Source organism: Eubalaena glacialis, chromosome 6 (genome assembly GCF_028564815.1).
Source record: "Eubalaena glacialis isolate mEubGla1 chromosome 6, mEubGla1.1.hap2.+ XY, whole genome shotgun sequence".
Lineage (NCBI taxonomy): Eukaryota > Metazoa > Chordata > Mammalia > Artiodactyla > Balaenidae > Eubalaena > Eubalaena glacialis.
Genome location: NC_083721.1, coordinates 119,454,698 through 119,478,024, shown reverse-complemented (window position 1 = coordinate 119,478,024; position 23,327 = coordinate 119,454,698). Strand labels below are relative to the sequence as shown.

Below are 23,327 nucleotides of genomic sequence, written 5' to 3'. Positions count from 1 at the left end.
ATGCCCACTGCCAATTACTTCCCAAATGCAGTTAATGACATGAAAAAATTTGCATACTGGTGGCCTGTACATTACAACCAAAAGCTAGAAAAGCATAAATATTCCATTGTGGAAGAATGGCAAAGCAGACAGTGGTATGTTAATGCAATTGTGAGGAAAGGGCTATATGAAGCAAGGACAAGCAAGAGGAAGGAAGGGAGGGAGGGAGGGAGAGGAAAAAAGCAGAAATTAAAATCCTGTGCCCATATATAAAACTATATTCGTATAAACTATGGGGAAGGGGCTAGAGTTTATGAATAGTGCCTGGGTTCCAGTGGCTTTTCAGCTGTCAGTTTATGTTGTTGTTGAGGTTAAGTGTCTCTGGTTGGATTTTTGAATTGAGAGGACTAGGGAACTTCCCTGGCGGTCCAGTGGTTAAGACTCCACTCTTCCAATGCAGGGGGCACAGGCTGCATCCCTGGTCAGGGAACTAAGATCCCGCATGCTGAGCGGTGTAGCCAAAAAAAAAAAAAAAAAAAAAAAAAACCGAATTGAGAAGACTTAAGAGACGATTTAAAAGTGCAAACCCACTGCAAGGCCTCGCAGACTTGGCTCCTACCTGTGTCCATCTCATCCACGTTGCTGAGGAAGTCCTCCGGAGTCGTTGGGACACTGTAGCACCCTAGCCCCAGGCCGCTGTCGGTGCTCTGCTCCCTCGAATGATATGGCCCCCTGGAGAGCAAAAGACGGAAAGAAATTTCAAAATCAAAATACAGTCATGAAGACCCTCAACGAGTGTAGTTCTGTCAACCAGCCCAATCTTCAGATAACAAAGACAGGTGGACTTTGCACTTCCTTTTAATTTTGAAACATATATCCCTGTGTCAATGAAATTAATAAATTGTAAGCAAAATAACCTGGCCATTCATAGTGTATTGACATTGATTCTCTTTTCATCTCAAAATAACAATTTGAACACCGTTCTACATACAGAGAATGATACCATTTATGTACATTTTTTTAAAACCGAAAACGATGTTGAATATTGTTTCTGGATACAGACATTAACAGGCAATAAGAAATATAAAAATATGTGTGATGAAAAAAGAAAATAAAAATGTGTGTGATGGATACACATCAATTTCCAAATAGTGGCGACCACTAGGGAGGGAAGACGGGAAAGAAATGGATTTCAGTGGTGGTGGGGAAGGGTTTAAATATTAATTGTAATACTTATTCAAAAAAAAATAAGATCTATGGAAATATGCAAAATGTGGGAGCTGGGTACATGGGTAAATCTTAAGTTATTCTTCATACTCTTCTGTACGTTTGAAGTAGTTTTAAATCAATCATTTAAAAACGCCTTTCTTTCATTATTTCCGTTACTGTTTGTTTTCATCTCTCTCTCTATTTTTAATAACTTTCATGACTGTATTTGCTTGTTTGCCAGAAGCCTCTGCAAGGGCAGAAAAGACACAGGAAATAGAAAACTGCCCTTTATTTGGGTTTAAAAGGCTACAATTAAGGTTGACTACTTCTACTCATGAAGATATTTCTGGTTCAATCACCTTTTCCTTCTTCTCATATATTTCATATTTTAAAACAACACCCCTTTGTTTCAATTAAAATTTTAAATTGTGAAATAATTTTAGACTCACACAGAAGATGTAAAAAGAGTACAGAGTTCCTGTACTTCCTGTACCCAGCTTCCCCAAGGACATGGTACACAACCATAGTACAGTGAACAACACCAGGAACTGACAATGTATATTACTATTAACTAAACTATAGACCTTATGCACATTTCGCCACAAACATCACCTCTTAATTGTTTTGCTCCCTTATTTGCCATATGACATGCTTTTATCCCCTGTTGGCTACATAAAACCACAAGATTCTTCTAAATAATTACTATACAACACCATCCCATTGAGATCGTAAGTTCATCCCCACTTTCAAATTATTGACTAGGGGTTTACTCCATGCCATAGCACCAATTTTTGAATTTGAGATTTAAAAAAAAAAGGTAGATGACTTCTTCCTCCACTTTTTTTTTTCTGCCACCTCCCTCCACATCCTCCAAGCTCCCCAGCTTTTCCCAACATAACCAAAGATCTGTTATACTGTAAACCACATAATAAAGAAAGCAAAAATAAGTGGTCCTAAAATGTTGACTTACCCATTGAGGAAAGGATCTGAGCTATTATTAGTGATGGATCTCATGTCTGGAGTCATGGCGGGTGGGTTGACAGCAGCCTGAACCGTGGCTAGAGTCTCGGCTTCCATGGGGAGCTGTCTACAGAGGGCGGCTTCCTACAGAGAGATGACAGTCCGAGGGAGAGGCAACAGTGATTCATTCATTGTCATAAGGATCGGGGCAAAGGATGCTTCGCATAAAAACTTTTCACCAAACACAAAAGCACTTTACGTTTATTCCTCATACGTCAAAATCATCAGGAAATCATTAGTGTTCTTTCTCTGAAGAAATCTTACAGGTATAAGTCACTTTCTCACATTCACAAAGTTAATGAGAAGCTCATGTAATATTTGCCCTCAAGGCACTTACATAGCAACTATCTAACCCATCCAATTGCTTGAAATACCCAAATCATATAAGGGCCTCTCAAGACACTTTCTCAGAGACAAGGCTATTTTTACCCCAGGTGCTCAGACCAAAACTAAGCCAATCAAAGCAGCTGTACTCCTCTGGACCAGCAGGTACCTTCTGGTCTTTGCCACTTATAGGCCAGTAAAGCAGTGGGATTACAGAGTTCTGGCTCTGCATTAAGTCACATCTGGCAGTTTTATATCAATAACCAGGAGAGCAGAACAACCAGTTTAAAAGCTTGTTAGTCAATCAGCTTTTCTATTTTACTAATTATTTTGTTGACTAAAATGGCTGAAGTTTGGGGAACCATGCAGATCCAATCCAAATCCCACTGACGATTAACTATTCGATAGCATATGGATTTCATCAGCAAAAATTAAAACACTAGCATTTTTTTAAGCTAGCATTACTTTGTCAAGGAGAGTCAATCCAAAAGGTTACAAATCTGACTGCAATTACTTTCTCTAGATATAACCTCTAGGGAGTCTCTCCCATTTTGACAAACATGACCAGACATCAAATTCCTTTCAAATTTGCTGCTGTTTCCAGAGAATAATACTTTTATATATTTATACATGTGTCTAAAACCAAAGTTAGGCCCTCCCCATATTTATGCCTATCGGTTTCCCACTACTCAGGCTGAATCACTGGTCTCACCATCCCTCAAACCCCAAAACCATGGCTACAATGGCAAACAGAATATTTAGACCATCTAAGTTACAGTGTCTGTGTTAGATCCCTTCCAGCCCCGACACACAATGATTTTAGAGAGTAACTGCTGTCTAGACAAGTCTAGTGAAATCATCGGCCATAAAAACTTTCGGTTACTAGAGTTCATTATACTGTTCCGAGGAGTTATGGTAGCATGACTCTTATAAACCATGAAGACCTGATTGATAAGAAACTGCATTGTTAACTTATACTGAAATGAATAGCCTGTCTAGACAGGGCTCTTGGTTCACCTCTGTTCATTTGGATTGCAAATAATCAATACTTAACTAACAAATTTTATTCAGTAATCTGTAAAAAGCAAACCAAAAAATGGAGTTTTTTTTTTTTAAGGGGGATTTAATCTCAATCTTGGAAGTACCTTCTGACTAAATCTAGAAAAATTGAATTACTTCCTATAGTTGTTTTTATGTGGCAGGCAGTGTGCATTAGAAATCTTATCTTCCAACCAAAGCTTACCTGGAGGCCTCACACACAAGAATAACAGGGACTGGATCTGGTGTGAAGAGCACAGAGGCCACCAACCTCTCAAACGCACTCATACACACAAACCACAGCCTGAAAACAGCTAGTCAATGATATAATTTCTAGTCCTTTATAAACTGTAAATGCAAAGATCCTTTGGGCAATAACCTTCATTATCCAAAAAATCAACTGTAACTAGAATATTCCAATTCTCCAAACTTTCTGAATAAATGTGGAGTTTACCCCTAAACGGATACCCATTTAAACATACAGCTTGAAGAGATTGCTGCATTTCTTTACATGTGAATTTGCAGTTGCATGTTGAATTTGCAGTTTCCAGGTGGTCTGCATTTAAATACAGTAAGAATCATTTCTGGAACTTCACTGGGGAAAAAAATATAGATACAATGTATATATGAATTATTTGTCATCTCTAATGACATATCATATGAAAATAAAATGTTTAAATTATAAGAAAAATATCTAGTTTCTGATATTTTAAGCTTTCCTCTTCATTTAAATTACTCTTGGAATAGGTCAAATAGATACAATATGCATTTTAAAAGAATGCTTGTGTGTGGCTAAATATATAAATGAAATTCAAAAGAACTATTTATAATAACCAAAGCTGGAAGAACCTATACTATTATATATCAGGGAAAATGTTTCATGGTGCCATTTCACATCTGTCCCCTCTATTTAAAATGAGAGATAACTGAAGTTCCATTCCTCAGCATCGATGTTTCCCTAACTACTTTGAGGACTTGACCTCCACGGCATCATAAGAGGCAATGCTCTGTTCTGCCTGTAGGGGGCTCGCACTATCATTTTCGCCTCCGAATGACTAACTTGGGAGAGAGAATACAGAAAAGGTGTTGAATATACCTGAAAACTAACTTTGCAATATAAATTAGGCCAGTCTGAGTTAGAAAGTTTTCCGAGGGGGCAACACTTTCTTCGGGATTATTCTAAGATTATTCTTAAGTCATAGCAGCCACTGTGAAGGTTATGTTGGCCCCTGGCTCTAAACCCACCTGCTCCCTATCCCACCTGGAAGGTGGCCCACAAAGCCTGCCTGACAGCCCTGTCCAGGTCTCCTCCTTTGTCTCGGACAGCACCCCCCTCACTCCTTCACTCTCTTCCCAATGCTCCTCCCACTTCCGGCATCTGCTCCTCCCACTTCCGGCATCTGCTCCTCCCACCTCCGGCATCTGCTCCTCCCACTTCCGGCATCTGCTCCAACTGTTCGTTCTGCTTGGAACACTCTTCTCAGATCTTCCTGAAGTTCACTCCCTCATTGATGTCTGTCTCAACAGATGCCATCTAGTCAGAGATTACATTCAGTGTTCTTGATGGCAACTTATATATTTACTGTCTTTCTCTTTAGAATGTAAAGAGAGGAAAGGGATCTTATTTGTCATGTTCACTTCTGTATCCCCACTGTGTATAACAACCCAGGCATACAGTGGTACTTGATAAATATTCACTCAACGAAGAAATGAAAAATATTGCTGGAATTCAAATGGAAATATTTTAAATTATAATTAATAATAAAAGGAAAAATTAACTAAGATCATTCAATTCTCATCTTCAACCACAAGTATGAGTAAAACAACAGTCTACTGTATAGATCCCAACTAGCCAGGCTCAAACTCCATCCTAATGAAATGATCCCACGGTGTTTTTCCTGCTCCCAACACAGAAGATGAGCAGGAGGGCAGAGTGGTCAGGAGCAGGGATTCCAGGGCCAAATGCCTGGATTTGAACCCTAGCCATGCCATCTCCCAGACAGTTATCTAATTTCTTTGTTCCTCATTGGTAAAGTGAGGAAAATAATAGCATCCACCCAGTAGGGCAGCTGTGGTGATAAAATGAGGTAACACATATAGGGTACTTAGAGCAGTGCTGGCACACGAGATCACTTAATAAATGTTAACTAAGTATTATTATCGTCTTATGTTCTGTATTCCAATCCCAGAAAACAAAACAAAAGCAAAAACAAAAATAAACAATCTTAAAAGTCACACTACCACATGGAACTGATCCACTTTGAGTGGTCTGACACCTTTTCCTGGTCAACTTTCACCTTGGAAGGATTACACCAATGTGAAATTCATCATGAGTCAGCAAGGCTAAGAATATAACTTTCTTTTTATTTTACCAAGGAGAGGTTTGTAAACCTTTTTGTATAACATAAAATTGATTTTTAATATAAGTGGAGAATGGTGAGAAGTTTCATTTCACTCAATTATATTTTATAATATAATAGTTCCATATTTAGATTTTTTATTTATTTATTTATTTTGCCGCACTGCGTGACATGTGGAACTTCCCCAACCAGGGATGGACCCTGCACCCCCTGCAGTGGAAGTTTGGAGTCTTAACCACTGGACCACCAGGAAAATCCCCATATTTAGAATTTTTAAAGGTCTAGCCTTTTTTGAATGAAAATAGTTTCCTATTTCTGTTCATAAATTGAAGAATAGCAATACAAAATCTAAGGTTTGGAAATAAAAGAACTAACCTCACTAACACGTCCCCATCCAAAGAAAGGAGGATTTTTATTTAAAAAAGAAAAAAAAAAGAAACTAAATTTAAGTATAAAATTAAGCCCCAGACGCAGTATGATTTTCGCTGCCACGTGCCCTCTGCTGCCCTTGCACGGGCAGAAATGAAAGGCAAACACCTGACTTTAGTTTGACCAAGATGAGGGAGTCAAGACTGAAGGAGAAGCGGAAGCAAAGGCTGCAGACGGGGCACTGGACTAAGTGAACTGACGTGGAAACGGGGACAGTTGAACAGGGCTGGTCTAGGACAAGACTCAGGTCTCCAACTCAGAGCTGGCAGCGCAGCTGCTCTAACCCTGTGCTCCCTCCCCAGCTGCCCCAGTGCAGGCAGGATAACAAATGCTAAGCTGGAGGCACACCTGAGCCCCTTGGTCTGTCTCATCTCCCACCTCCACTCCAGTTCAGCAAGATCCTTTCCCAGTGTCCCTTCCACTCCCACCCACCCTATCCTCCCAAACAAGTCTTCAGTTTCCTGAAGTCCTCGGTACTTTGGGTCCCTCTTCATCAAGACATATCTCCCCACTCTTACGGGTTCTGTTACACCACCTTTCCCAGGATGCCTTCCCTGACAACCATAACCACAGCAAACCACTACCTGCCCCTTTCCCACCCCTGAAGTCCAAAATAACGCGTCCAGCTGGGGTCTGAAACACCGTGTCTCACAGTACACTCCTCACCCGGCCCCAAAGCAGCTCTTCCTGCTGACGTCAAGCTTTCTCCTAATGCCGTCACCCCTTCTCCCAGCTCAAAGTCTCAGTCAACTGTCTCCCTCAGTCCCCACAACCATTCATTCATTTGCTCCCGTATTTATTTTTTAAAAATACTATGGAGACTACCAGGTGCCAGGTACTGTTCTCGGCAACAGGGATACAGCAATGAAAAATACAGACAGTGTCCTGCCTCTTCAAGGATTCTAGAGGGGGAGACAGACTCCAACGGAAAATGATGCAGAAGGGCCAAGCCTCGTGGGGTCCACCTCCCCGATATCTACATGCTCCAAACCTTCTTTCCAACTCAAGTCGTCTGCACTCCTTCTCTAGACCTACCAATCTCCACGTGCAAGGCTGTTCTACACTTTTGTCACGATCTTTACAAAGAGTGACCAGAGGAGAAAAATCAGGATAGGGAGCGGTCAGAGTGTCATGTCCTATGAAGAAGCAAGGGGACTGTTTAAGAGAGACTTGTGGCACACCATGGCTCTCAAACTATTATTGACTGCCACATGGAAGAAGGAAGATTCCTTCTACCCCAGACTGGAGGCAGACCTGATGGAGGGCTTTGTAGTTAGTAGTTCATTCAGTGATAGAACTGGCTGCTTCTCAATTCTCTGGGCTACTGGCCACTGGAATTTTCAAGCAGTTGTTGAGGGTTAAATGCTACTAGATATGACCAGGGCTTGGCACAGAAGAAAAAGTGTCCTTGGATTCAGAATAATGAAAGCTCAAATCCCAGCTGAGCTACTCCCTAGCTATAACATTTTGGAGTACATTTTTAACCTTTCAGTTTGTTCATCTGAAGAAAAAGAAAAAAAAAAAAAGACATAAGATTTATCTTGCTGGGCTGTTATAAAGATTAAAAAGCATATTTATCAAGAACCTGGCACAGTGAGGCAGTTACTAGAATGAGCTACTTACTCATGGCGTTAAATGTTTTAGGAGGTGGAGATGTTAGCTAATACTTGCATATCACTTACTACTTGTGAAGCACTGTCCTAAGTGCTTTAACATACTATATCTCATTTCATCCTCATGACAACCCAACTGTCTCCATTTTATGGATGAGGGCACTGAGGCACAGAGAGACTAAGCAACTTTCCCAGGATCTGGCCCCAGAGTCTGTTGTCATGGCCACTACACAGACAGAGGCAAAGAGAGGAAAGCCAAAGATTGAGGTCGGCAGACCTCAAATTTTCAGCCCTTTCACCTACTGGCTGTGGGACTTGGGCATGTTATTTCATTTCTCTGAGCTTGTTTTCCCAGCTATAAAACAGAAATACCAACCCCCCTCCTTCGGGCAGTTTAGAGGATTTAATGAAGTGGCCTGTTTCACTGTCCTGAACACAGTTTCCCTCTCTGAATTGGAAAAGAGATGGAACTGGACATATTCTCTGATCCTTTTCAACGTATAAGGGTGGAGCTAGTGTCCTGGGAATTCACAAGCATATCCAGCAAAGTTATAAGTTCAGATTTTAAAGGCCAATTTCAGAAAGATCTGGAAAGCTGCCCCTGGTAACCTCACCCCCACCCTCCTCCACCACAACTTTATTTTTTCTCTACATCCAAGCTGGGGGTGGAAAGACTGTTGCAAAATAAAGGCTTGAGAATCTCTTTCAGAGTTTGTGGTCTTCCATCTAGCTCCCTAGAACGAATAATTACATGCGGGTTTAAAAGCACGCTCTCCTACGGGCTGGGGGAGGGGGTGGTGTGTCAAATAGCCGGAGGGGTGTGAAAGACAAAGGCCCATCTGTAAGCGGAAGGTGTCCCTGGAAGCAAACTTCAAACCTCCTTTCCTTCCAGCTCCCCACTGGCCTGCAGCCTGCCTGTGGAATAAATCAAGAGAGGAGGTGAGCAAGTCAACAGCAGTTGAAAGCATCCTGCAGCCCTGTACATCCCGGGCTAAGGGAGCGCCTCCCGCCAGCCAGCCCTGGCCCTCCCTGGAATGTACTTCAAAGAGAAAGGAAAGACAATAAACTCTTCTGAGGGTGCCTGCTTGATTTAGGTGTGTGCGGCCAGGGATACTACAAAAATGGAAGATTGTATTGTTTTCATTAGAAAGGGTGGGGTGAGTAGAAACAAATGAAAGAGAAAAAAAAAGACAATATTTTGAAATCCTAACATTAAAACGGTTATTCTGGTGCAGAGAAGTTGCTCTCCCTGCCGAAACCTCCCCAGACTTCAGAGGCAGAATGCTGAATTATTTACCTTCTTTATAAGGAGAAAAAAAAAAACATGCCCAATGTAAATTTCTTTTTAATTCTGTGCTAAGGGATTCTAGAAATTCACTGTCACATTTCCTGGAGCCTCCCTTTTGGAAATACCTCATCACACAAGCTCAGCTGCCAGACTCAGACTGTCGAAACTCTGACACTTCGGGGAAGACATTTGTTGAGTCCATAATTATTATCCATGGCCAGTTTGACGCTCTTTTAATTCAGGATGTATACAGCAATCTTGTGTTGCTCCATAATCTCTGTTATCCTTTAGAATCGAATTAAGGAAAACATTATATAATTTAGATAGTCTCCTCTTAAGAAAAATAGCTGAATGGATTTCGAGATGGAATATTTCTTCGTACCTCTGATCTTATCAAGATCCGAAATATGAAGCTGCTTTGCATTTGTGCAAACCTGGTGAACCTCCATTTAAAAAAACGTGTTTGTACTACTCAGCCATAAAAAAGAACAAAATTTTGCCATTTGCAGCAGCATGGATGGACTTGGAGGGTGTTATGCTAAGTGAAATAAGACAGAGAAAGACAAATAGTGTACAATATCACTTATACGTGGAATCTAAAAAAATACAACAAACTAGTGAATATAGCAAAAGAGAGGCAGACTCACAGGCATAGAGAACAAAGTAATGGTTACCAGTACAGAGGTTGGGGGTAATACAGGGATGAGGAGTGGGAGGTACAAACTATTGGGAATAAGATAGGCTCAAGGATGGATCGTACAACATGGGGAATATAGCCAATATTCTGTAATAACTGTAAATGGAAAAGAACCTTTAAAAATGAATTTAAAAATTGTAATAACCTGTCATAGAAAAGAATCTAAAAAAAAAGAATATATATATATATATAACTGAACACTTTGCTGTATACCTGAAACTAACACAACATTGTAAATCAACTGTATTTCAATAAAATTTTTTTAAAACTGTATAAAAAATAAATATTTAAAAATAAATAAATAAATAAAATTTTTAAATGTGTTTGATTTATAATAGCTTTCAAAAGGGTCCCTTTTGGGCTTCCCTGGTGGCGCAGTGGTTGAGAGTCTGCCTGCCAATGCAGGGGACACGGGTTCGAGCCCTGGTCTGGGAAGATCCCACATGCTGCGGAGCAACTGGGCACGTGAGCCACAACTACTACTGAGCCTGCGCGTCTGGAGCCCATGCTCTGCAACGAGAGGCCGCGACAGTGAGAGGCCCGCGCACCGCGATGAAGAGTGGCCCCCGCTCGCCGCAACGGGAGAAAGCCCTCGCACAGAAACGAAGACCCAAAACACAGACAAAAAAAAAAAAAAAAGGGTCCCTTTTAAAAGAATTGGTATTTTTCAGAAAATGGATTATTTCTAGGACTTGTAGACAAATAGAACACTGACAGCAGTTAGAATGGAAGCCCTTTGAGGGTAGGGACAAAGCCTATTCGTTCACTGCTGTGCATTTAGTGCCTAGAGCATGTTGAACAAATGAATGAATGAACGTAGACAGCCAGGTTACTCTACAGGGATCCACACCCTGGGTGGACAACATGACCTCTGATGTTGCAATCAATCCTGAAACCTAATTCTCTGAAATGCTTTTCTAAAAGGAAATTATAGCCCCATGTGCTGAAGGCAAGACTCTGTGAAGCAGCCACTACTTAGGCTATGACACTTTTTAACGTCTCTAAATAGCTATTCTTCACATGACAAAAAACAGACCTCAGAACCTTCCCTGGACCAGTGCTGCTCACAGCCGGGTGTGTCCCTCCCCGGGGCCCTCGGTCAGGAATGGCTGCGAGAGGCCGGCCAGCTGGCCAGCCAGACCCGGTAGTGGCTGTCAAGCCCAACAAAAATCTGTGAGACCTGCCAAAAGAATTCTGAGGCCTCCTGCCCAAGCCCTCTCCCCTTGTCCCTGTTGCCCTGGCAACCAGAGGCCGGGCTTAGTCAGCATTTTTGTTTGACAAGCTGCTTTCTCCTGTCCGCTGAGGCTCAATTAAGGGAAGGATGGGGGTAAAAGCAGTGCTGAGTCTGCCTGGGAATAATAACCATTTCCCAACAACGCAGAGGGAGCGAAGGCTTCTTCACTTAAGACTCTTTCCAGGGCCTGGGGGCTGACGGGAAGTCCTCGAGGTTAAGATCATCTTTGAGGCAGAAGGTCCCCCAGCTTCATATTTAAATGAATAATACAACGAAATACTCTCCTCAGATAAAGCCAAGAGTCTGCTTTTATGTCAAGGAATTGTTCTTTCAGAGGGTAAATAGGGACTGAGAAGAATGTTTCTCAATTTCTTACGAGTTACTCAAATTTCCCATTTCCTCCGGTAAAGTTGTAAACATGCCCTTTATGATACTGAGCAAATATTGTGTTGGTTTTTAAGCTGTAACAGCAGAATAGTCTATAGTCTTGTGGGCATGTGTGGCTCATAGTATTTTAAAATTTATGTCCAGAACCGTTGTAGAAAGGATTCCAGGCAGCTTAGAATAGATACGTCCAAACTCACAGCACAACTTCCATGGCTGATGCAGAATAAATAAATGACTTCCCAATATATTAAGAAAAAGAGAAACAGTAGTATTCTCTACTACCAGTTTTGTTTTTAAAAACAAAATACACATGGATACATACAAAGACTGGAGAGAAATCACCAACATCTTCATAGCTGCTCTCTTTAGGTAAGAGTATAAGTGATGATTACATTCTTTTTTGGTTTTGATTATTTTAAACATTTTCTACAATGAATGTGTTTTGTCTTTTCTGTGCGACACTTTTACCTTATTATTATCTTTATTTAGAGTCGAATTCACTCTGTGAAACTGTACCGTTCTAAGTTTTGACAAATACATAATACAGTTGTGAAACAGCCACTGCAAGCAAGACACAGAACTGTGCCATCCCCCCAAACCCCCTAGTGCCTCTCCTGTGGAGGCAGCCCCTCCCCGATCCTTAACTCTAGCAACCACTCATCTGTTCTCTGTCCCTATAGTTTTGCCCTTTCCAGAATGTCATATAAATGGAATCATACATTGTGAAGTCTTTTTTCTTTTCCTTTTTCTTTTTGGCTGCATCGCGAGGCATGCGGGATCTTAGTCCCCCGACCAGGGATCGAACCGGTGCCCCCTGCAGTGGAAGCACAGAGGGTAACTACTGGACCGCCAGGGAAGTCCCATTATGAAGTCTTTTGAGTCTGGATTCTTTCAGTTAGTAAAATGCTTTCTCTCATCTCAATCAGAGAAAACAAACAAAAAAACTACTAAATTATATTTTAAAAAGTTAAAAACTATTTTTTTACTTAAAAAAACTTCATAAACTGAATTCTAACTTTTTTTTTTTTAATATGAAGGTAGCAGGAAGTACATCTTCAACTGAGAATTGCTTTCTTTTCTAGGGTTGCCGTTTCTTAGATGAGCCTGAAACCGCTTCATGGCTTTTTGGAAAACTTAGCAAAAATAAAACTCATTATCACGGACAATGGAGAACGTCTTTCATGAGAATTCACTCTCCAGAATGTCTGTGATAGACGCTGAAAGCAGAGAAAGTTCCACTTTCCTAATAAGGCCATGTACTGCAGACCTGGCTGGGATCCCCTTGGGCTCGTGGCACCCCTGCCCTCGGAGCACCTGCCACATTCTGAGATAATTCATCAATTATCAGATACAAGCAGTTCAACCCTGTTGCTACAGCAGCCAATGCTAAATTGTAGGGATCATTTTTAACAAAACTCTCCTACTTCAAAAGATTCCTAATTAGGGGAGATACTAAACCTCACCGGCCCTTTGATCCGAGTTCTGTAGCTATTCCACAACCTGTTGGCCTGTGGGAACGAGGAAAAGAAAGAAAGAAGCACCTTATGCTCATTTTCACAGAACTCCGGGCTCTGGTGCATCTGGTCCCTGCTCCAGCTATGAAAGTGAAAGATGGCAGCCACTGGGACCCCACGAAGTAGGGAATGGTTTGAATTTATCCTTCTGGCCACCAATCTGGATTAGAGTTCATCATTTTGTCTCCTTTGCTAAAATGTAAGTTATCTGAAGGCAGCCATGTCCCACTTATCTTTTTATTATTTCCCACAACATAAATGTTGGGTGAATAAACAAATGAAGAGATAGAAGAAGGAATGGAAAAAAATAATTTTCCATCCTGAAATAATGGCGGTTCACTTCAGATCTGTAATCATACTTTCCTCAACTTCATTTTGTTAATACCTCTGGCATGATTTCAGTGACAAGTTAACATCTGAGCTTTTGGCATTGTGAGGTGTATGTCAGACTGTGGAACAAGAACTGAGGAATTGTTTTCTCCACAGCACAACATCAGACTACATGCCTAGAGGAACAATGGCACAGAAACAGAAAAAAGAAGAAGAGGGAGAAGGAGAAGGAGAAGAAGAAGAAGAAGAAGAAAAAGGAAAAATAAAACAATATTTACATGGCATATAATTTATAAGGACCTTTCACATTTGTCATATATTTAACAATGATAAAAATATACAGAGTACTTCAATAAAAAAAATGTTGCCTTAAAAAAAAAAAAAAAAAATATATATATATATATATATATATATATATACAGAGTACTGATGACTTCCCAAGAATTAGGAACAAATTCATTCTACTTATTAAAATTTACCAACCTCCTTTCCTATCATAGAGATGGAGCCTAGGAAGGGGCCTCTCTCCCAGAAATTCTCCCTTGATAGGAAGGTCAGGGCCTGCCTGCTGGGCAGGGACTTCAAGAAGACAGGCTGGACAGCTAGGGCCCTCCTGCAAACTAGAGGGAGGCCAGGAGAATTACAAAGTGCCCAGAAAGCAAAAGATATTCAGGAAGTTGTTGACTACGTAGAACAGGGAGTGGGACAGAAGGAACAAATGGAACAGACAATCTTCAGAGCTCATCAGGACCACCATTGCCTCCCTCCCTCTACCTTCCTACCCGGTGCTGGAAGGCAGCTAAACAGGTGAGCCAAATATCACTTTTACTTCCAATCCATTTCCCTGCTCCACCCTGGCTTAAGTGCAAATAGTGAGGCTTAAGTGCAAATCACCAAAAGAAAGAGGTAAAAAAAAAAACAAAACCCACAAAGGTGATACACATAATCCACTAATCCACACCTGAACAATCAGACATCTTGGCAAATGCCACTGTCATCAAACACTCCAACACCATTTACTGTATGGCCTTAAATAATATCTTTGACCCTGAGGAGCAGGCTGCTTCTGGATGGGGGAAAACGTCTGCCACGACTTAAAAAAGTCTCTTTAGACCTTTTTTCCTGTATCCATAATAAAGATAAAAAGACATCAGAACCGTCCATTCCGTCGTCTTCTCCTCCTTTAACCACACATACACACGTGCGCGCTCGCACGTTCAAAGCTGAACTACAGGAGCCTCTGGACAGCGTCCCTCCCCGATGTCCTGTACAGTGGAATCGACACTGTCATGCAGCAAAATACTCCAAGTTCCACAGCCTCTAGGGATCAGCATTTAAGGCACTTGGTTGGTATTTCTGTAATATGAACCATCAATACTAACATTCTGGTTCAAAGGCACCTACGGTTGGAATAAAGGAAACAATCTGGGGCACTTTTCTCCACCCCTTTTCAGAAATACTTTCTGTGGGAAAGGAGGAGGTGGGGTAGGAGAAAGAGAAACACAGAACGAGGCAGAAACTGAGACACAAGTCATTCTTTGCGGGGGGAAAAAAAAAACATTAAAACTTATAAATGCTACTATAATACTATTTCTATTTACTCTATATTATAAAATAGATAAATTATTCCAAATAGAATTATTATCCAAAGACAGAAAACCATAATACAATCATTTCCTGCTAAGAAACATGATACTGTATATCTAAAAACAGTATAAACAAATGCTACCCTGAAATAACCGTGAAAGTTCAGACATAAATCCTCAGGGTAAAAAAAGCACAACGATGGTTATATTACAAAGTTGTATGCCTCAAATTTAGAGGATAGTTCAACAGAACAACAAAGCACAATTTATATTCATTTCCCACATTTTCAAAGGCTATGTATAAGGAATTCTTTGAATTCATCCTGTTTTTTAAACTTCACACAGTGTAGATACTTTATATTTTAGAATTTATTTGATGAGAAATACATTATTTACCTATGGCAGTCAATGTATATTTTTGAAGGTATCAGATATAACTAAAAGAAAAAATAGTGTTTACCCTAATACCCCCAGCCCCCTGTAAGAAAGCTTTCTGGAACAGTTAAAACTACTCATTTCCATCCACATGGAAAGGAAGCTACCCATGTATCTTGCTTCATGTGAGTCATAAAGCAAAGTCTGAAGAATTAAAACAATAAACTGAAGACTTCCTCCCCAAAATGCAGCTAGCAAAATTTATAAGACCTGAAAGCATGTGCTACATTAGTGTAGCAACACAGAAGAGAATTCTGCTCTTGCACAGACCAAGCCACTGAAGCAGGCAGAAAACTGTGGGCTCCTTCAGGGATTTTCTTTCCTTTATTTTTTGAAGTGAGGCCCTGAGCCTGACTCACAGAGGACACACACTCTGTTGACTGACTGACTGAATGAGGAAATGGCACAAAGGTGCCTGATCAAAGCCCAGGGGGTTTTGCAGAGCACTCTATCAGAGTCTGTATGCAAAACATTTTCCTTTCTCATGCTCCCTCAATTTTCTTTTTCTCATGCTGCACGGTGGATCAAAGATGGCTGCAGATTCTTTGTCATTTCTTGCATGGAACATCCCCTCTGCTATCTGCTCTCATTGGGGGTTGGCGGGTGTGCTGTGACTGCTCTGTCCAAGAGAATATGGAAGAACTGACTCTGCGGCAGTTTCCAGAGCCAGGCCCCAAGACCCTGGCAGCTTTCAATTCCTGTCTTCTCAGAACATTCTCCTGGGGAGACCCAAGCTGCTATGTAATACTTCCCACTGCTCTGAGATTGCCATGCTAGACATGCCGTGGGCAAATACTGCAGCTTTTAGTCCTAGCTATGCTCAGTCTTCCAGCAGCCCTTTCCATGGTGCCACACACTTGAGTAAACCCACCCTGGACCCTCCAGGCCAGCCCACCCACCGGTCGACCACCGCTAAGTGACCTCAGTCAAAATCACGTACAGCACAAGAACAGTCCCAGCTGAGCCCTGCCCCAATTCCCGGCCACGAAATGCCGTGATATAATACAATGGCTATGGTTTTAAGCCACTGAGCTTTGCGATAATGTATTACACAGTAATAAATAACTGGAACATATTCTTTCTCTCCTTCTAGTGATTCGCAGTGAAAGCCAAAGGCAGCCATGCTGATGCAGCTATTCCTTGTACATATAAGTTTGGCTCTCAAGACAGTGCAAATAGATGGTGGAAGTCTGAAGCAGCGCTTTGGGCTTTTAATGCTGCTGGAGAAAGATGTATTTACTCTGATGGCAAGTAGACACCTACCCGCTAGCCTTGCCACCAAAGGCCACGGAGCCGCCATCAGGTCCCCCCGAAGGCCATACCTGCCTCATGAGCTCCTCTTGACGCATCCTAATCCTCTCTCTCTCCATCTGGATCCTCTGAAGCCGAAGTTTCTGCTGCTGCTGCTGTTGCGTGGTCAGCGCGTTGGGCATGCTCATGAGCCCTGCTGGTGGGTTCTGAGGGGGGTGACTCTGCTGGCTCAGGGAGCTGGGTGCCATCTGCTGCTGGTGCTGGTGATTCATCACTACAGGAGGGACGAACAGGCGGGTTAATGACCAGGGACCACAGCACCTTATCAAAAACAGATCATCAGAATGCTTTGCGCTTTACACTATAGATTCCTGAGATTCCTTCCAAAGCACTTTCCTGTTAATCATTACTGTTGAAGTCATTATTACCTTAATTCAATTCATGGAGGCTCAGATAACCGGCCCCTCTCCTGACTCACCTAGTCTTGGCTTTTGTGCCCTGTTAAAAACCTGATTTCACACCTTGCCTGTGTTCTGGAGTACATTTTAAACCTTCCATAGAACATAGTGGTCGTAAGTAAATTCCACAAAAGTTGACACAACATAAAAGCTAATTTTACCAGGACATCCGGGGGTGTGTATGCACGGTCTCAGATAACCTGCATGCTTATGGCAGGGCTAAGGAGGGCATGTGATCATTGATAGGTGGTGGGTAGAAAATGATATTTAGGATGGATGAGTGAATTGACGAGTGACATGTAAAACATAGTACCTAGATCAGGGACCTACACAAATGCAGGATGTCATTCATGCTTTGTTAAAAGAGGGTGTCCCAAAGAAATTATTTAGTGAGAAATTATTAGTGAATAATTAGAGAATCATTTAGTGAGAATTATTGTGAGAAAGAAATTATATAAAAATGCTAACAGTGTTTGTGATTGGATAAAGCCACAAGAAGTGTTTGAAACTTTTTAAGGATTTTCTATTTGTCTGCCTTTACCAACATTTAAATTTTTGGCATGCAGTACTTCACTTTAGAAAAAAAAATTTGTAATCCTTTAATAAATTCTGTAATTGGTGTCTTCCCCCACCCCCACCCCCACCAAAAAATGCATCTTAAAAAGTGCTAGCTTTCCTCAAAACAGTTTACCAGTCAAATTTGCTTAACTTCTGCCTGGTTAATATCCTACAATAAAGAAAACCATGCTTTTCAGTCTATTTGCTCCTAGGTCAGGGCCAAAGGCAACAATGTGTAATTTTACATACTTCATTTCTGAGGGAAAAAACGCTCAATTTTTGCTATATTTGGTATCACTACCTTTAAAAGATAAAATTATTGGCAGACTTTACTTAAAGTTCAAAGTAAAATATTTCAGATCTTCAGTTTGTTATGGATATTACGAGGGAACATATTTTATAACTAACCTTTCTTTGATGAATTTTAAATTAGCCTAATCAACTATGTATTAAATGAATGTGTAGAAAACACACACACACACACACACACATTGAAAAGAAAGTATCAGGGAACCCTCCTACACTGTTGGTAGGAACGTAAATTGGTATAACCACTAGGCAGAACAGTATGGAGGTTCCTTAAAAAACTAAAAATAGAACTACCATAGCATCCAGCAATCCCACTCCTGGCCATATATCTGGAGAAAACCATAACTCGAAAAGATACGTGCACGCCAATGTTCACTGCAGCACTATTTACGATAGCCAAGACAGGGAAGCAACCTAAATGTCCGTGGACAGAGGAACAGATAAAGAAGATGTGGTACATATATACAATGGACTATTACTCAGCCATAAAAAAGAATGAAATAATGCCATTTACAGCAACATGGACAGACCTAGAGATTATCATACTAAGTGAAGTAAGTCAGACAGAGACAAATATCATATAATATCACTCATACGTGGAATCTAATTTTAAAAAATGATATAAATTAACTTATTTACAAAACAGAAACAGACTCACAGACTTAGAAAACAAACTTATGGTTACCAAAGGGGAAACGTAGGGGGGAGGGATAAATTAGGAGTTTGGGATTAACATACACACACTGCTATATATAAAATAGAGAATCAACAAGGACCTACTGTGTAACACAAGGAACTCTACTCAGTATTCTGTAATAACCTATATGGGAAAAGAATCTGAAAAAGAATGAATATATGTATATGTATAACTGAATCACTATGCTGTACACCTGAAACCAACACAACATTGTAAATCAACTCTACGCCAGTAAAATTTTAAAAAAGAAAAGAAAATACCAACACTGAAGATTTTCTGTAGAACTGGTTTCCTTAAGGAAGAATTAATTCCATGACAGGAACTTCCTCTGGATGGGAGTAGAGGTGGGGTAAAAATACTCTTTTTTTGAAATGTCCTTATAACTCACTCAAATCTTTATCACATTCTCACTGTGTGCTGGGCACTGGGTTTGTAGTTGAATAAACAGCTCCTGCCTTCACAGGAACCCACAAGGAAGGTATGAAGAAATGAGGTGGGTTTTTATGCTTGGCTGTGGAGCGCTAGAATGTTAGGCTTTGTAAGGATTCCTGGAAAGCATCTAGTCCGGCTTTCTATTTTGTGAAACCCAGGGAGGTGAGGGGCGTGCTCTGCTTAGAAACAGGTGGAACCAGGGCCACAGTTGAACCCCCAGCACCCCGTCCACCTGCCCTTTCAACTGTCCTTGGCCGCCCTCTGCCACACCTGAAACTGAAGACCAGGAACGATCACTGAAACGGAGGCAACCCCTCTACATACAGTTTCCCTTCAGTTGATCGCAAGGAAGCGCCACTTAAACAGCAGGCCCTCAAAGCACTCAAAACAGGGCCCTGGGACAAAGGGTGCTCAGGCTACAATTAGGAAGGGCTCAAGGAAGGTTTGGACAGATGCACAGGTCTGCTCAAGCCCAGGGAAGTCACTCGAGGCAAGGTAAGATACTGGAGTATTCTGCCCAAACAGTTTGGGCTTCACTTCCTGAATCAAGCCCACCACCAAGAACTCTCATTTCTTGGCACCATCCCTGGCACACAGGGAAGCTCAGTAAACGATGGGATGGATGACTGAAACCAGCTGGGCATTCCTTATGCTCTTAGTTTGAGAACAGAAAAAAAGCACAGTTGTGATCAATGCCAAAATAACTGGAATAAGCACTTAATTTCTACAGCTTGTTGGAACAGAATCACAATCTCTATTCGAAGGCCTGGGTGGGAGGGTCAGGGATGGGACACACACTGTGTCATCGGGGAAAAGTTCTCTTAAATACCAATTCAAGTAAGACAAAGTCCAGATATCCAGAAGGGTTTAATTCATAAGACCTCTTTCAGGCCAGGAGACAGAAGCTTAGATGGAAGAATAGTGATTATCTCCAGGCACAGTTGTTTCTGAACCTTCTGAAAAAGTATGCTCGTATTTTTCTGATGTAACTACTATAGACAAAAAAAAAAAAACAAACTCAATTGTGTCTATAAGAGAAATGTGTAAATTGAATATTTCCAATATCAGAAATCCCCAGGTTAGGAAAAAGCTTAAAAATGTTAAATTTTTTTCTTAGCAGTTCAGAGGTTATGTTAATTTTTATAACTCAAATTCTTTGAAAAATATTAAAACTGGCTCAGGTCTGGGACTTACTGACATGACAAATCAATTGGAACAGAACTATCTGCCGTAACTTGGGAAGACAGCATTGTCAGTCTACTCACACAGGATTCTGTTACTCCACTCCACACACTGTCCAGATACTGCTTGGCAGGTTTTATTGATGTCTGCATCCTTATCTGGGGGAGTCTAAGACTTGGAGAAGGTCTCTTCCAAAACCACACCCTTGCGAGTCTTTGAAACACCAGCCCTTACAGCGACCATCCACTGGGGAGGCATGGTGGACATGCTGCTTTCTTCCATTTAATTTAGATTTGACCATTCAGACTACACTCAGACTAAACATCTCCAGCTATTAAATGTAGTGACTGGAAAAGAGTAGAACTTAGCCAGTGGCTTTGTTTTCAAAATAAACCACACCCACCAACAGAGAAGTCTATATGAGAATATTCACCACAATATTGTCCATAACAGCAAAAGACCAAAAACAGTATCCACCAATAAGAGATCATGATCCATTCATTCAGAGGAATTCTATGTGACTATTCCGAAGAATGAAGCTCTGTAGGTCCTTCTATGGAACAATCTCTAAGAAACAATGTTTAGAAGAGGGAAAAAAAAAATCCAAGGAAAAGAAATGCATGTAAGAGCATGCCACTATTTGTAACTAGAAAAATGGAGGCAGTGGGGATTCATATTATATCAATACATATACAGCAAATCTCTCTAGAAAAATACACAACAGTGGGTGCCTCTGGAGAGGAAACTGGGTGTCAAGGATGGGAGGAGATCTTCCTTTTCCTCTTCTGCACTGTTTGAAGTTTTTCTGTGTGCATTTATTATTTATGTAAAACATAAAAATGTAAAAGTAAAAAACAGAAAACAAAAGCACGGTCATGTATGCATCAAATATGCAAAATATCTTCTTGGTGGAGTGAAAGGAGGTATCCCCCAAATTATTTGAAAAACAACGAATAAGGCTTAAACTATAGTCAAGATCCTCAAAACTAAGAGCCTGCCTGGTGCAACTTCTCCTTGTGAAGGTGAGGAAACAATACCCAGAGAAACAGTGAATTTGGTAGAGATCATAAAATGGTCCAGGGCCTAGAAGCCAGGTGTCCTGCCTGACTCAATCCAGGTGCCCATGATTCAACCTGTCACTCTGCTTCCTCTAGTTGTTTCATTTCAGACTGCTTTTGAATCTTTTATTAGGTTGAATCTTATGAACTTCACTGATGGTTGAGGTTCTAGCTACTCAAAGACAAAGAGGCAAAAGAGGCCCAAGACAGAGATAAACAGAGAGGAGGTCCTCAGGGGAGCACAGGAAGGAAAACATCTAGACTTGCAATGAACAAAATACTCCTTGGGATAATATTCCATAACATTTTAGGGAGAGAATAGTTCAGTTTAAAAAAAAAAAAAAGAAAACAAGCAGAGTATCTCAAATGCAGTATCTGAGGCCAAACCAGTTAAGGGCAGACTGCCATTAAATGCCTCAAAAAGGCTAAAGACCTAGTCAAGTTCTAGACTTTTGCCAGTCCCCACAGAAAGGAATAACCCAAACAGAAGATTTCTCCATTGAAGCAGGAATGCATCAAAACTAAAGCAGAAAAAAAAAAAAAAAAAAAAGAAAACTAAAGGAGAGACTTCTTTGTTTTTCCTTCCAAGAGAGTCAGAATTTAAATTGAAATCCACTTTTATCTTTTTCATTCTTTTCATCTCCTTTTCCTTTTTCTCTTTTTTTTTCTTTCTTCTTTGATAACTGGCTTTCTCGTCTGTGTTTGGCAATCAAACGTAACCAAGCTCTGCAGATATGTAACCAGAAACATTTCACTGCTATTATTCAATATAAAAGAAAACACCAAGAAAAACAAAACTCCACAGCATCTGAGATATGAACACTCTTTTGATTTAATGATTGTATCCTTGGTGAAGTAAACGGTCAACATGGGAATGGGGTGCGCAGAGGGGGTGACTACCCAGACTCTCTGTTTAATGCTGCCCAGGACGCTGATGCACCCTCTGACCTGCTCCAGCAAACACACCTGGTCACGTCTACAAAGCCCCACAAGTAGGCTTGAGGCCAGGAAGGTCCCTGGACTCAGTTCTAAGCCTACACGTCATTTGTTGTATAAGAAGCAGACATGGAAAAGGTAAAGGCTTCACTCCTGAACTTTTGCCTTTTGCAGCCGCAGGAACAGAGAGCGACAGCTCACAGACAAAGTGTTTGGGCAGCTTCCCCAAGCCAGGAGCTGCAGACGAGGAGGGAGGCCAGGGAATCAGGTTGTCCAGCAGGCCTCCTGGAATGTTTGACAAATGTCTTTCTGGCCTCGGAGAGGTTCAGTGGCTTGCTTTTCTGTGTCCTGGGCTTGCTTCCCTTGTTTTTAAAATAGGCTATGGTTACACACACACACACACACACACACACACACACACACAAAATGCCAAATGAAGAAAACAGAACCACAAGATTAGGCTCAACTACAAAACCTGTCACGGGCCTGCATTGGGCTGGCTCTGAGCAGATTATAGAAAGGACAACCAGCTTGCCAATGGCTAGAAGCCACACCTAAGCCCTAGAAAGACACAGAAATTACTTTATTCCCTTCAAATCCTTCTCCCTGATGCACATGTGAGTCTGGGGAGGGCAAAGAGGAATACCTTTTGCTAGTTACCCACTGTTGTTCAAGATACAAAGTAACAGAAAAACAAAACAAAACAAAATGCAGGGAAAGCAAGGGTTGTAAGAGACTGCCAGAATATCTGCTGAAATTCTCCATCAGCAAATGTTGATTTAACAGGAAAATCTCAAAGATGGTTTAATTTGTACTTCAGTTTTCACAGGTGGTAAACAGAATCTTGCTAAATGAACTTCAGTTCCACATATTCAAAGTAACCTTTTAGTTTAGTTTTGGGGTTTCTTTCTTTTTTTTTTTTTTACAAGCTTCCATGATAAAACATCAAGCATTCCAAAGAACCCTTCTAACATCATCCCTTGAGTGTGGGAAGAGCTTTGAA

General features: G+C 41.0%; 1 protein-coding gene across 1 annotated transcript in view; it reads right to left on the bottom strand.

The window, feature by feature from the left end:
• WWTR1 (WW domain containing transcription regulator 1) overlaps window positions 1-23,327 on the bottom strand; it is a 129,353-nt gene that overhangs the window by 7,395 nt on the left and 98,631 nt on the right. The window contains exons 4-6 of the mRNA XM_061194576.1: window positions 16,766-16,968; window positions 2,159-2,292; window positions 599-711 (exon numbers count right to left, since the gene is read on the bottom strand). Coding sequence (XP_061050559.1) covers window positions 599-711; window positions 2,159-2,292; window positions 16,766-16,968 — 450 coding nt within the window. The remainder of the gene's footprint in view (window positions 1-598; window positions 712-2,158; window positions 2,293-16,765; window positions 16,969-23,327) is intronic.